Source organism: Ahaetulla prasina, chromosome 3 (genome assembly GCF_028640845.1).
Source record: "Ahaetulla prasina isolate Xishuangbanna chromosome 3, ASM2864084v1, whole genome shotgun sequence".
Lineage (NCBI taxonomy): Eukaryota > Metazoa > Chordata > Lepidosauria > Squamata > Colubridae > Ahaetulla > Ahaetulla prasina.
In genome coordinates this window covers 188,226,020-188,241,413 of record NC_080541.1, presented here as the reverse complement: position 1 = coordinate 188,241,413, position 15,394 = coordinate 188,226,020, and the positions used below count along the sequence as shown (strand labels likewise).

The window sequence follows — 15,394 nt, the reverse complement described above, 5'->3', positions numbered from 1 at the left end:
AATCTTTGACAATGTAGAGCCAAACTAACAGAACTTTTCCTGCCCTCTGCAGCCATATTGCCTCAAGTGGTTTGCCCCTTGCCTGGGGTTGTCTGATTAGTCAAATTCTTATGCAAACTGTAGAATGAAGCTAGTCAAGCTAGGGAATTGCCTTTTAAAGCAGAACCTTGCACAATTACAGAGTTAGAGCAAGGGATAAAAACCTATCTTTTCAGTAGAATGGAATAGAATAGAATAGAATAGAATAGAATAGAATAGAATAGAATAGAATAGAATAGAATTATTTATTGGCCAAGTGTGACTGGACACACAAGAAATTTGTCTTGGTGCATCCGGTCTCGGTGTACAGGACATTAGCATTAACTGATCTATGTACCATTTATTGCTCCTTTATTTTTCTTGATTCATTGTTTCACAGAATTTTAGTAATGTCCCAAGCTGAACTGGGTGGTTTCTATAAATATGACTGTGCAACACTATTACCCTTCTTAATCCATTCAAAAGCATAACTCAAAACATAAAAATAAGTGGTCCTTAGTGGCTGAAGGCCTGTTGAAACAAAATGTTTGTTATGCCTTCGAAAACATTAAAAGGGAAAGGAGCCATGTTTACTTGGGGAGCAGCATGTTCCACAAAGTGGGAGCCACATATGTAAACTCAGGATCTGATCTATGATTGAAATTTATATTTGTTGCAGATGAAAACTATGCTTTGGTTCTGTGAATCTCCCAAGTGTGGTAACAGATAACTATTTAAATCTGATATGTGACTCTGAAAAGTAATTATTAGCAGCAATTGAAGTGACTCTGAAAAGTAATTATTAGCAGCAATTGAAGTAAAGCAGGGGTCCCCAACCCTGGGCCACTACTGGGCCTTGAGCCATTCAGAACCATTCAGAACCAGGTCATGGAAGTGCATGCATAGGCACGCATCACCACTTGCATGAGCAGCAGATAAACAGTAGGTGAGTGTGTGGGCATGTGCTCCATTTACGCGAAGGGCGGGTGGACATGCTCGCCAGTGACATAAATGGAGCTGCCCATGTGCATGTATTTGCCCACTGCTCACACAGAACCATCTCCTCCCCCCCTTTCCACCGTCCACAAAGGCAGAAATGTTGGGGAACTCTGAAGTAAAGAACAATGTGAGCTGAGAATACAATTTTTTTAATCTCTAAAAAACAACACTGAAGGGATACTTAAGGGTAAATAGGAACCCAGGCTCCAAGTGACAAAAAAAAAGAAAAAAAAGAATCAGAAGGAGATATAATATAACCAGTATGATCATTTACATGTTGTAGCCCAATGTATAATTTAAATAAACATAAGTGCAAATTTCACATGTTTATTTTTAAACAGAGTTGGAATTTTTCCTAGTGTTTATTTTGCCCATTCAGTAGATGGAGTAAAGAGATTGTTTTCTTAAGGGGATGATTATAGTGGGTCCTGAATGACCCAGAAGTGGTAATGATTTATACATGCTCTCTTTTTTCTTCCTCTAATGTTCTCTCTCGCACTCTCATAGTGGAGGAAGGGAGCTTTATCATTGATAGTCATTGCAGGGAACTTCAAAGAATTCTCTTCCATATCTCTTCTAAGTCAGGATTAACATTGCACATGGTGGGGGGGGGGTTGGGGAGACAGTTGTAAGTGCCTGTTTAGCCAGATGCTCCAGAACAGCTTATGTCTCTGGCCAATAAAACCCTTGAGATAAAAACATACTAAGCCTTCAACATGTTGGCAGTCACTAACAGTCAGTGAGATGGGGATTTGGATGCAGCTGTATTTTTCTGGACACAAACATAACTTCTGGGATTGTTTTCTGGCCTGTGGTTTATGAGGCAATACTTCCTTATTCTCACTGATTAACCTCATCTGACTGCTTTAGCCTATTGTTTGGAAGGGGTTGTTACTGGATGTGTAGAAGCATGCAACGAGACAAAGGATTGGTGCCTGTGTTAAACTGTTTAGGGCCTCTTGGATCAGAACTTCAAACCTGCAGCGGGCAAGTAGAAATGAATTTATATTTAAGCATATGTAAGCACCTATAAATAAGCAATGCACTGGTTTCTATTCTTTTTGGGAAAGGATCACAGTTTTAGGTGTGTGAGATCTGGGGAAGTTAAGCGTAAAGTAGCTTTCCACATAGAAGGAAATAGTTTTGCAGTTTGAGTTAAAAGAGAGAAAGAGAAAGAAGTTTGAGGTTTGTTATTGGCTGTGGAAATGCATCCTCAGGGATTTGGAAATTGTAGGCTGTTACTTTAGAGAGTCTAGACTGATGTTGTATTAGCAATCTGTCATTATGCCTGCTTGCTTCTTCTTTATGACCTACTTTACATTAATTTGCAAATAGTTATATGTTTCAAAACTATATCCAATCATTTCAGAGTGAAATACTCTTTAGCTACTCTTAAATTTCTTAGTGCTTGAAAAGTCAGGAATATGCAACAAATGACTTACAGTTCTTACAAATGTAATACATGCTATTTTATCTAAAACGGTACTCTAGATTACGAATTCATTTGTTCATCAGTAAAGTTTTTGTTCAATGTTTTCAGCTATTTTGAGAAGCTCTGTTTTTAAGAAGGAGGAAGTGTGCATTTGTGTGTTGCAGCAAAGATAGCAATCCTTCAGCTCCTGAGCCAAATCTCTTTTTAGTTGCACATGTAACCCATCAATCTTTTCTTTCAACTGGCTTATTATTCCCAATAGTCTTTCTTTTGCCTAATATTGACTAGAGACAAAAGCAGCTGTTTGGCTAAGTTCTGTAGATTGAAGGAGTTCAGGGAGAGCTTCTTTGCCATTTCCCAGCATCACACGTAACAAACCAGAAACCTTGCAGCAGCGCCTTTTTTGTTGGTCCAATATTTTATTCCTAGCACCAGACAAGAAACTCTCTAAAATGATTTTTATCTTGGCAATAGAAAAGAGTTCAAGAAAGCCGATGAATAATCAGGAGAATACTATAAGAAGCATCATGAGGTCATTATCATGTCAGAACTATTTACATTTGTGCCATGAACCAATCATACACAAACTCCTGAGATTTGGCTTATTTCCTTCAATATACTTGGATGTTCTATATCTATAAACATTTCCTGAAGCTTAATATCTAACTGGAATCATCCATCTCTCTATAAATCTTGGTTTCTTATTGAATGTTAACTATCATAATATATAATGCATCCTGTACTTGACACTCCCATGCCAAGTACAGGAAGCAGTGCTATGAAAAATCACCAAGCAGAGAATGAAATATCTTGGCTCTTTCTATGGAATGGGGCAAGTTGCTGCAGCCAATTCACTATGGAACAGTTCTCTGCGGGACAATTCAATGTGGGACAACTCAAGAAAGGGAAAAGTCAATTGTAGGAGGCCTTGTCTTGCTTTAGGTTTGAACCTTCTCAGGTTAGAAGTTGTCAAGGCTGGGGTGAACCAGACTATGGAGTTCCAGTGGCCAAGACATGCACTCCATCATCCAAGTTGTGGAGCAAACATGCCACTCCTGGATAGACCCTGCATGGATCCAGGCCAAGGGCATTGTGCATCTGTGAGAGGAGGCCTGCCACTGCTACTGCTTCTTCCTGGCATGTCAGGAACTTAAAGTTTGCTTGCACAGAAAGGGAAAAGGCAGATTTGGCGCTGTGACCAAGAAAGGGGAGGAGAGGAGCATAGGGGAGAGAAAAAGCAAATGCATTGGGAATGACAAAAAAAAAAAGGAAAAAGCTCAACCATATACCATGCTCCTATAATCGTAACTACTTGGGAGTTATCTTCACTGATTTTTAAGCAAATTTATTTTTCACCCCAGACGTAGACATACAAACACACAGCCCCTGAAAATCTCCCTAGCTTATTTACCACTATTTTACCATTTCTTAATTTTGTTTGCTTGGTGGAACTAAGCAGAGCAAAGATGGATATGTTGCTTGATTTGGAAAAGCCTCAGTTTGGGCGATGTATCGCAGTTGAATGATCAATTTGCAAAAAATTTGCAAAGGTTCATTCTAGCTCTGGTGGTCTCTTTTTAAGACAAAAACGATTATTTTCAGGAATGGCAGGTATGGCAAATGCTTGCCTCAAAGACTGCTGCTGTCAACTCACTTTTTCTGTGTTTGGCTCCTTGTGGTGGAGTGGGAGCAAATGGGCCAGTCCCAGAAGCCCCCAAGGAATCCTCCATTGTCCATGTAGGACAATGCCAATGGACTGATTAGGATTTTTTTCTGGCTGAATAAATATCCCTGGAGAAATCTATGGCATCTTTTAAAAAGAAGCTACCAAAGACCTCAAGCTCACAGCTTCTCCTTCCAACCCTGTGCATTTGGCAGGGCTGGAGGTCCAGGACCAATACCTGGATGTCAGTAGAGCAGCTGGCCCTTGCAGCAGGTACACTAGGACGAAGTGGTGGCAGACACACTGCATCCTCAGTTTGAATCCATGCAGGGACCACCTGTGTGCTACACTTGCTCCATGGCTTGGCTGATGGAGTGCACACTTTGGCTGATGGGCCACTGGGTCTCCATGCTCTGGTTCATCCCTGCCTCGAGGACTTTTAACTTAAGAAGGTTCAAACCTAAAGCAAGACAAGGCTCCTGTAATTCATTCCTCTCTAGAGTTATCCCCACATTGATTGTCCCACAGCAAGTTGTCCTGCAATGAGTTGGCTGTGCAAGTTATATCACATAGTGAGTTGGCTGTGATGAGTCAGCCAGGATGAGATGACTGGGGCAAGTCAGCCATGCATGAGTTGTCCTAGATCCATATTTCTATGTCAAAATACTGGAATGTCATAATGGACATGCTTTGCAAATTTAATGGTTTTATGATAAGATACATAGCACACTGTACTGCTTTTCAACACAAACAGGATGTTAAGGTGATTTTTTTAAAAAGTTGGAATAAAAGCTGAATACATTGAGTTTACAGGACACAGGCAACATTAGATTAATAATCTAAATCTGCCAAATGGCTAAATAAAATGTGCTGGCTGTGACCTATTAAACCCTATATGGCCTTGCTCTTGTATAGCTTCACGAAAATCTTCTCCATAGAGATATATGAATTGGAATTCATATAATGAATATGATATAATTAATCAGGGGTAACTTTTGAGAGTGTTCACCTTTCCCCATATTTTATCCTACTTTTCCATTATTCAGAGGAACTAGATACAGATGTCCACTTTTAGCCTTATCTATGGGGAAACCCTTGGCTTCTGCGATTAGACAACATAGTTTAATATAGTCATAGAGTAGTAGATAACCAAGTTGAACACAAAATGATTTTATTTGCATATAACATTCTTTTGTTTATTTCTAAACCTCAGTACTATCTCAGTGTTGTTGCAAAGATAGCTGTTTTTAGCAAAATAGTAGGATATTCTATTAATTGGTCCAATTCAGAATTGATGCCAGTAGATGAAAGATAACTTGGGTTACCTTTCCATTAAAGGAATATTAATTCCCCATTTGTATTGAATCCATTAAATATTTAGGGATATATATACCAAAGATATAACTCAGTAACATATAATATAAATAAAATATATAGCGAGGTGTCTTCAGATATTGATAGATGGGAGTCAATAAACCTTACCCTTTGGTTTTAAAGTTGTTTTAACTGTGGTAAACCTCCATATGTCTATAGAGATTACAGATTTATTTATTAATATTTATTAATAAATAAATAATGCAAAGGAATGAATATAGATTTAAAACCTTTACTGATTTGATTGTTTATGGTGAAGGATTGAGACAATTACTGAAGATAATTGATGAGGCTTCAGAATAGGGTAGTAAATATGGCTGTGCCAAGAACTTGGGAAAATGCACATGGAAGAAAAGGAAAAATGTGAAAGAAATTGGAAAGAAAGTAGAATGACTAGGGAAGAGAAAATACATATTCTGTACACAACAATTCCTCAGCACGATGAATGGAAAGAAGATGTAAGGAAAATGAGTGGGTAAAAAGAAATGTATTATGTCATAGAAGAGTGTGTAGCTTTATGAATGGGTATTATGTAAAAGTTTGCATTGCAGGATGCTGAAATGAGAAAGGCTTTGGATGAGAAAAAAGCATGTAAAAATAATTATTGCAAATGCTGATCATGCACCCTGAATCTAGTTTAAGCATTTTTATTGGAAATTACTGTATATGTTAGATATTCGGTGTCATCAGAGTCTAATACAAGTGTATATTTTTTCCAATTCCTGATATGACTATTTTTTAATCTCTTGATCCTTACTACAGTAGATAAATGCAATATAGATTGTATGCTATATTTGACTGTAATATTGTCTTTATGTAAATTAGTTTTACTGGTACTACCAAAGCACCTGAGGGTAGAACAAGAAGCAATGGGTGGAAACTGATCAAAGAAAGAAGCAACTTAGAACTAAGGAGAAATTTCCTGACAGTTAGAACAATTAATAAGTGGAACGACTTGCCTGCAGAAGTTGTGAATGCTCCAACACTGGAAATTTTTAAGAAAATGTTGGATAACCATCTGACTGAGATGGTGTAGGGTTCCTGCCTAGGCAGGGGGTTGGACTAGAAGGCCTCCAAGGTCCCTTCCAACTCTGTTGTTATGTTATGTTATGGTATATATTATTGAAAGATTCATAGTTCATTGACCAGCTAAAGCAAGATGGAGGTACTATATGATAAGAAGCAATTAGAAAATTTAAGTACTGTTCTGGACATTTTAAGGCTTATATTGAGGGCCAGATTATTTCATGGTAATAATTAGAAAATGAAATTATGCACATATGTATTTAGCTAATTTATATGGCTCTCATCTTAACCAACAAAATACTGGTGGCTAACATACATGGACAAAATGTAAAAGTTATATAGATTTTATATCAATATAAAATTTAAAAAATAATCAAGACTGCATGCAATTTTTTCTTGGAATATAGAATAGAACAGGATACCCCAAACTTGGCAGCTTTAAGACTTGTGGACTTCAACGCCCATAGGTGCTGGAGAATTCTGGGAGTTGAAGTCCACAAGTCTTAAAGCTGCCAAGTTTGAAGACCTCTGGAATAGAACATACATAAAGGTTCCATTACTATCCTGGCCCCAGCTCTGAAGAAGCTAGACAAAATAGCATTCTTCTTTTTGGTCAAGGTCATGACAGTCCTGCATCTGGAGAAGAAGTGGTTGGAGTGATGTCTCAAGATGGGACGGATGGTGATTAGACCATGTGATGGACTGCAGGGGATGGATTTGGGATTTTTGATTTACTGAGGGAAAACCTGGAACTCTCAGATTCGGGTTTTCCCACTAGAGTATACCTACTCTAATAAATGGAACTTTGAGAAAATGTTTGTCTTAGAGTTTTTAATTGGAGTTGCGCTTTTCTGGAACACTAACACCAGATTGGAATGCCTTAATTTGGTACTGTGACAATAGACTTCTCTCAAATGCCTTGTAAATTGTATTTTCTATGCTTCTGCATATGTAGATGAAATTTAATCTATGATTTTTATTATTGTAGATTCCTCCACTTTGCAGCTCAGCCTAAATGAAAGAAGTTATATAGGAGTGATGTCTATATTCCGTAAATACAGTTTGTCAAAGGGAGAATAATGTGTCTACTCTTGTGGAATGGTGTAATATCTAATGCAGAGTTACAGGGAATGTTTAGCAGGGAGAAAGATTTGTAAATATGATGCAGAAAATTTATTTCTGTGTATAATTGGGAGGTCTGTAACTACCAAGCTATATAACGTAGTGTCTGTTATTAATACAAATTCTGTCAATATGGAAAAGAAATGTGATGCTTGCAGTTGATTTATTTCTTCCACTTTATATCACAAAATCAATTACAGGCTCAGATAGTAGTTGAGGAATTAATCAAAAGTGAAAAATCATAAAATAAGTTAAAACATCCATGATGAGAATAAATAAAAATAGAAATAATCACTATCAAAAATTTGAAATGCAGAAATAATAGTAATAAATAGAATAGAACTATGACACTAACAAAAAGGAAAAGGAAACATGGCAAATTAAAGGTGACAACAATCAGTACTCTTTAGAAACATTCTGTCATAGGTAATTTCTGATAAGTTAGAAGATATGGAGCAAAGCAGTGACTGGAAAACAATCCCTCCAGGCCCCTATTCCCTTTACTTCACAAAAGCAGTGTATAAGTGGGGCGTCTGGTAGGAAAAACGTACTGGATAAGTCGATTCACATAATGGAAGGCTGATCTGCAGGTTCCAGCCAGAAGCATACTAGTGACTAATGTAGGCTCCACATTCATGTGATGTGCTGATAGCATAGCATTATTATTATGCTACGGTATTGAAGGATGGTGATGTAGAAGGAGGTGGGTAATTGCATTTTTAGCACTTGGGAACAGATAGCTTTGAGCATAATGTGGGTGTGCATCTGCAAAATGCTATGTCATTTCATTTCTTTTGTTTGTTACATTTCAGTGCAACTCCCTTCTGAATCTCCAGGTTTTTTTTCACTGAAATGAGATCACTAACAAAGCCAGTTGGCTGGCAAGTGCTTTATAGATCAATCTCTATTTTCCTGTTTCACGGCCAACTTTGCTGGAGAGAAATCAAGACTGAATGGCAAACTGAGTGTTGCAGGCTGTCTATAGCTGGCACTTAATATGATGGAAAGGAAAAGGAATGTTCTTTACTCTGCCTTTTTGATAGGTCCAGATCAGCTAGAAACAGAGTTAAGCTTAAATGAAAGGCAAATGAAGTTACTGAATTGTCATTTGTAAATTCTATACTATAAAGTTAGAACATGGTTATTGAATTGAATTAAAAATTGGTTGTAGGCCTGTAACCATACAGACATGCTCACACAAACAAAAATAATATTGGTTGGTTTAATTAATGCAGCAGATTTTGGCTTAACGTATTGTTTGAACTTATCCATTGGGTTTCTAAATAATATTAGGCATAGGGTCATGTGAACCTGGCCAACTGATGATTATTCAACAAGCTACAATATATTTAAACAGGTGATTGAATCAGTTATTGGTTCATGTTACCTAGTGGTGAGAAGTAGTACTCTTCCTGGCTCACAAATAGGACATTTTCTGATCACCTACTACATTATAGTTTCAAAGGAGTTGCTAATACAGAGCAGTGGTCCCTATAATACCCTACTCAGCAGCAGGCTGAACAAGAGTGGCTTTTTGTTTCAGTGCCAAGAATGTAAACAGTGTGCTATGTCACCTGCTTGATGTTGGTAAGGGTATACTTTTAATCAGTTACATGTTGACAGATTCCCAATGACTATTGTTGGCTGCCTGAGCGCCAGTAGGGAATTGCTGGCCCAAATTTAGACACGAGCATTTTTCCTGCAGTCAGAGTAGTTTAAGAGGAAAACAGATGCAGAGTTTTGGCATATCAGATCCTCAGAATGGCTTCTAACTGAGATTAAAATTTTGATAGAAGGATGATAGTATTAGCCAATATCTCTTTTTCTGACATTTGCCAGACAAAAATATTGGCTAATAGAGATAATTATTTTTATTTACCAGTAATTAGGATTGGATAAAAGATTAGATTCACCTTGATCCTTCTCAAAGTCAGTTGCAGTGATTTTTGGAGTTAAATGCATGATTCATAGCCTTGCTTTATTTGGTTCTCCAGCAGCTGCGGTGTTGACCTGCATAGTTTGGTACAGAATCTAAAGGGGAGGGGATGTCTTTTCATCAAGGCTACATTCTAGAAACCTCAATTTTATCAAGCCCTGGATAGTGGTGGTGGGTAAGAACCAAAAGAGAGCAGGTGTTTGCTTAAAACCTACCACATTTTCCTAGCAGCTGTTGCCTCCCTTCCCTGGCAGCATCAGAGCTGCATAAGTCAGCCCTGCCTTCCTCTTGCATATCCACAGACATTATCTTCTTCAAGCCAATTTTTGTGAGAGAAGAAGTAGCTTTTCCAAGACCGTTTCTTCATTCTGCTAAAATTGATCCTATCTTTTACCCTTTCAATTATAGCAATTTAATTGGGAGGTCTTCACCATGAGTCAGTCTGATAGGCCCATTGACTAATGCTGCTCTCTTCCACCCATGTGAAGATTCTCATTTTCAGAATGATTCAAAAGGAGGCTCTGTGTTGGGCCTCCTAAGCTTTAGTTTCTCAGGACAGACGCTACCCAGACTTACTTTAAAGCCATTCATGTACACTGACATTGTCCCAATGATCATCTGTGTAGTGTTTCGAAGAAGGCAATTTGGAAGGTGAAAGTGGATGCATTAAAGCTTATAAATGCAACTTTACCACAATCTCTAGGTGCTCTGTGGGCCTCAAATTGGAGCAGAATGTAGGTTGCATAGCCCAGTGATGCCTCAGCGATAGGTAAACTTTTACCTATTTTTTTAATTTTTAAAGTATGTCATGGTATTATCACAAAATGGCTATCATGATGATATATCCTGTCACAAGCACATTTCTCAAAAGGCAATTCTGATTGCATTCAGCCATTTATTTTACCCCGCCCCCCCTCACAGTACACCCACTATCCCAAGTAGTCCTATTGTTATTTTTGCCCAGCGGAGCGGAGTGGAGCGGAGCGGAGCCCTGCCCAGCCCTGCTTTGGTCTGCCTTGTTCGGCGGAGCCCTGCCCAGCGGAGCGGAGCCCTGCCCAACGGAGCTCTGCCCAGCGGCCCAGCAGCAAGCTCTGCCCAGCGGAACCCTGCTTAGCGGAGCCCTGCCTAGCGGAGCCCTGCCCAGCGGCCTAGCGGTGAGCCCTGTCCAGTGGCGACCCCGGCGATCGTGGCCGAATTTCAGCGGCTTGAGATCGTCGGTGATCCCGGCCTGGCTCCGACGGCTTCGGGGTGTGGATTCGGCCTGGTTTCAGCTGGTGCGAATTCCCGGCCCGTTTTTGCCTGTCGGCGGGCCTGCCGGCTCCTTTGGCGCCAGTTCCATCGGCGCCAGGTCCATCGGCGCTGGTTGTGCCCAGCGAGGCTGTGTGGTCCGCGTGGCGCCCGTCCAACGGCGCCCTAGATGTGGCAGCCCCACCGAGGATGGGTGTGGTAAGGCCTCGGTGGGAGAAGAGGCCGGAACCGTGGCTGAGGTTTGTCCCCTCTTTTGGCCTGTTTTATCGCATTATTTCATCGCGTGTCATCGAATGGCCCTTGGTGGCCTGGCTTGCTCCATCGTATTTTCCTTTGTGGCCTTATGGCCTGGCTTGCTCCGTCCTATTTCCGCCCCCCCTTATTCCGGACCATGGGTCATCTAAACTGGGCGGTCATGCATGTCCATCTGCGGGATGGAGTGGATTGGACTGGATTGGACTAGCTTGGACTGGTCTCGGGACTTGGACAGACCGCTAGCCACATCTACCTAATTAAGATCTCTTGTAGAACTGTTCCCCATTGGCATGCCATGGAGACTGTCGGCCTGTCTGTTCCTGTTTTGTCATCGCTATCCAGTTCCTGCTCCATTTGTCCTTTGACCAGCTGGACTCCCGCTGGAAGATCTACCATTTCTGTTACTTTGGGAGTTTACCATCTTAGCATCCCTCGCCGATTCGCACTTTCCTATGCGCTACACTGCACGTGAACTCTTGCGCCTGCAGTGCCCCGCCTCGCAGGAATGGCCCATATCGCTACCAAGGGCCGGCCTCAATGACGGGTCTTGGGACCCACAGAGGTGGCATGCGAGAAGAAGGAGCCTTTGGGGTTTACCATCTTAGCATCCCTCGCCGATTCGCACTTTCCTATGCGCTACACTGCACGTGAACTCTTGCGCCTGCAGTGCCCCGCCTCGCAGGAATGGCCCATATCGCTACCAAGGGCCGGCCTCAATGACGGGTCTTGGGACCCACAGAGGTGGCATGCGAGAAGAAGGAGCCTTTGGGGTTTTAGACAGGGTATTTTAAGGGGTGGGAGGGTAAGGCGGGTGAGGGGTAGCCCGTCGGGAGGAAACCAGTTCCAACGCATGCTCGTGGCGATTATCAAAAGGGTTCGGAGGTTATGGGGGAGGTGTTCCTTTGTGTGAGGTGAGTCTATTGGCACGGTAAGTGGGAGGGGCAGATATGGCGGAAGGGGATCGTGTCGACACAGGGGTCACGTTCGATGTATGCAGGCGATCGCGTGCCCCGATCCCCTTAACTTTACCCGTTCCCCGGATGGTCAGGACCCTCAGAGCCTGGGCCTTCGTCTGATGCTATGCAACGCACGGTCCGCGGCCAATAAAGCCCCCCTAATACATGATCTAATTCAGGGGGGTGCCGCGGATATTATAGGCGTTACGGAGACCTGGCTGGGCATTGAAGGGGGTGTGCCCCTGGTTGAGATGTGCCCACCGGGTTTCCGTGCATTCCATCAGCCGAGGGCCCAGGGTAGGGGTGGAGGGGTGGCGGTTGTGATTAAAGAGAGTCTAGAGCCGAGGGAGACCACTGTACCTCAGATAGCCGGGTGTGAATCCCTCTGTGTGAGGTGGGGTCATAGATGTCAGATGGGCTTACTGGTCGCGTACCTGGCTCCTTGCTGCGTGACAGCTGCCCTGCCCGAGCTCCTAGAGGTGCTTGCCGGGGTGGCGGTGGAGACCCCCAGACTTTTAGTCATGGGGGACTTTAACCTGCCATCTGCCGGCTTGTCATCGACGGTAGCTCGGGAGTTCTTGGCTCCATGACCTTGGACCTGACTCAAGTAGTGGATGGCCCCACTCACATCGGGGTGGCACACTGGACCTGATTTTTGTCTCTGGTCAGTGGTTGAGAGATCTGGACTTAAAGGAAATAGTCATTGAACCTTTGTCATGGTCAGATCCTCTCTCCTTCGCCTGGACTTTCTGACCGCTACCCAACACCGCGGGAGGCGGAACCATTACGTTGGTACCGTCCCAGGCGCCTGATGGACCCTGAGAGGTTCGGACGGAGCTTGGGCCATTTCCTGAGGGTCTGGCTCACGGCACGGCAGAGGAACTAGCTGCAGCCTGGGAGCGGGCTGCGGCTGGGGCTTTGACCGTGTCGTGCCTTTGCGACCTCTGACCCGGCGTAGATCCCAACCGGCTCCTTGGTTCTCCGAGGGCTGAGGGGATGGCGCGGAGAAGGCGCCTAGAGAGTTCCTGGAGGTCCAGCCGTTCAGAGGCTGATCGGACACTAGTTAGATCCTATACTAGGACCTACCTAGTGGCACTGAGGAAGCGGCGTTCTCGCCTCCTCCCTCATTGCATCGGCAGATAACCGCCCAGCTGCCCTGTTTGGTGACCCGCTCCTCCTTCACCAGGGGCGGGATGACCCGTGCAGGGACGTGCTGAGGAGTTTAACGGTTATCTATACGATAAAATCGTTCAGCTGAAGGACGGCTTGGACCAAGATTGTAGTGATTCGGACGGGATGTCTGAGGGCGGTCTTGGTGATGTTGTGTGGGATGAGTTTGACCCTGTGACTCCCGAGGACATGGACAGGTTGCTGGGTAGACTGAATGCCACCACATGTTTACTGGACCCGTGCCCTCCTGGCTGGTGCTGGCCACTCAGGAGGTGACACGAGGCTGGCTCAGGGATTACGAGTGCTTCCTTGTTGGAGGGAGTCTTTCCGGCCGCCTTGAAAGAGGCGGTGGTGAGGCCCCTCCTCAAGAAGCCTTCCCTGGACCCGGCTGTTTTAGGTAATTATCGTCCAGTCTCCAACCTTCGCTTCGCGGCGAAGGTTGTAGAGAGTGCCGTGGCGACAGCTACCCCAATACCTGGATGAAGATGTCTATCTAGACCCGTTCCAGTCCGGCTTCCGACCGGATACAGCACGGAGACAGCTTTGGTCGCATTGGTGGATGATCTCTGGAGGGCCAGGGACAGGGGTTATTCCTCTGCCCTGGTCCTATTAGACCTCTCAGCGGCGTTCGATACCATCGACCATGGTATCTTGCTGCGCCCGGCTGGGGATTGGGAGTGGGAGGCACCGTATATCGGTGGTTCTCCTCCTATCTCTCCGACCGACGCAGACGGTGTTGACAGGGGGCAGAGGTCGACCGCGAGGGGCCTCACTTGTGGGGTCCCGCAGTCGATTCTCTCGCCCTGCTGTTCAACATCTACATGAAGCCGTTGGGTGAGATCATCAGTGGTTTCGGGTGAGATACCAGCAGTACGCTGATGATACTCAGCTGTACTTTTCCACCCCGGGCCACCTCAGTGAAGTTGTTGAAGTGCTGTCCCGGTGTTTGGAAGCCGTGCAGGTCTGGATGGGGAGAAACAGGCTCAAGCTTAATCCCTCCAAGACGGAGTGGCTGTGGATGCCGGCATCCCGATTCAGTCAGCTGCAGCCGCAGCTGGCTGTTGGAGGCGAGTTATTGGCCCCAAAGGATAGGGTGCGCAACTTAGGCGTCCTCCTGGATGATCGGCTGTCGTTTGAAGATCATTTGACGGCCGTCTCCAGGAGGGCCTTCCACCAGGTTCGCCTGGTCCGGCAGTTGCGCCCCTTCCTTGATCGGGATGCCTTATGCACAGTCACTCATGCGCTCGTTACCTCTCGCTTGGATTACTGTAATGCTCTCTACATGGGGCTCCCCTTGAGGTGCACTCGGAGGCTTCAGTTAGTCCAGAATGCAGCTGCGCGGGTGATAGAGGGAGCTACGCGTAGCTCCCATGTAACACCGCTCCTGCGCAGACTGCACTGGCTGCCTGTGGCCTTTCGAGTGCACTTTAAGGTGTTGGTTACGACCTTTAAAGCGCTCCATGGCTTAGGACCTGGGTACTTACGGGACCGCCTGCTGTTACCACATGCCTCCCACCGACCCGTACGCTCCCATAGAGAGGGACTTCTCAGGGTGCCGTCCGCCAAACAATGTCGGCTGGCGGCCCCCAGGGGAAGGGCCTTCTCTGTGGGGGCTCCCACTCTCTGGAACGAGCTTCCCCCGGGTTTACGTCAAATACCTGACCTTCGGACATTCCGTCGCGAACTGAAGACACATCTTTTTATTCGCGCGGGGCTGGCTTAATTGGATTTTAAAAGTGAATTTTACCAATTTTAAATGGGGTTTTAATTGACGATAATTTTTAACATCAGGCTAATTTTGAATAAGTTTTTTAAGGGTATTTAAATTGTGTATATTTGTATTGTTGGTTTTATTTTGCCTGTACACCGCCCTGAGTCCTTCGGGAGAAGGGCGGTATAAAAATCAAATCAAATAAATAAATAAATAAATAAATAATAAATAAATAGAATAGAACTATGACACTAACAAAAAGGAAAAGGAAACATGGCAAATTAAAGGTGACAACAATCAGTACTCTTTAGAAACATTCTGTCATAGGTAATTTCTGATAAGTTAGAAGATATGGAGCAAAGCAGAGTATAAGTGGGGCGTCTGGTAGGAAAAACGTACTGGATAAGTCGATTCACATAATGGAAGGCTGATCTGCAGGTTCCAGCCAGAAGCATACTAGTGACTAATGTAGGCTCCACATTCA

At 43.7% G+C, this 15,394-nt stretch overlaps 1 protein-coding gene across 8 annotated transcripts in view; it reads left to right on the top strand.

Moving 5' to 3' along the window:
• Nucleotides 1–15,394, top strand: part of NAV1 (neuron navigator 1) — a 282,699-nt gene that overhangs the window by 189,801 nt on the left and 77,504 nt on the right. The window contains exon 1 of one of the 8 annotated variants that reach the window (XM_058174447.1): nucleotides 1,833–2,004. The exons of the other annotated variants lie outside the window; for them this stretch is intronic. Within the exon in view, the coding sequence (XP_058030430.1) occupies nucleotides 1,916–2,004 (89 nt within the window). The 5' untranslated portion in view covers nucleotides 1,833–1,915. Of the gene's footprint in view, nucleotides 1–1,832; nucleotides 2,005–15,394 lie in introns of those variants that run through there. 8 annotated transcript variants of the gene reach the window in all.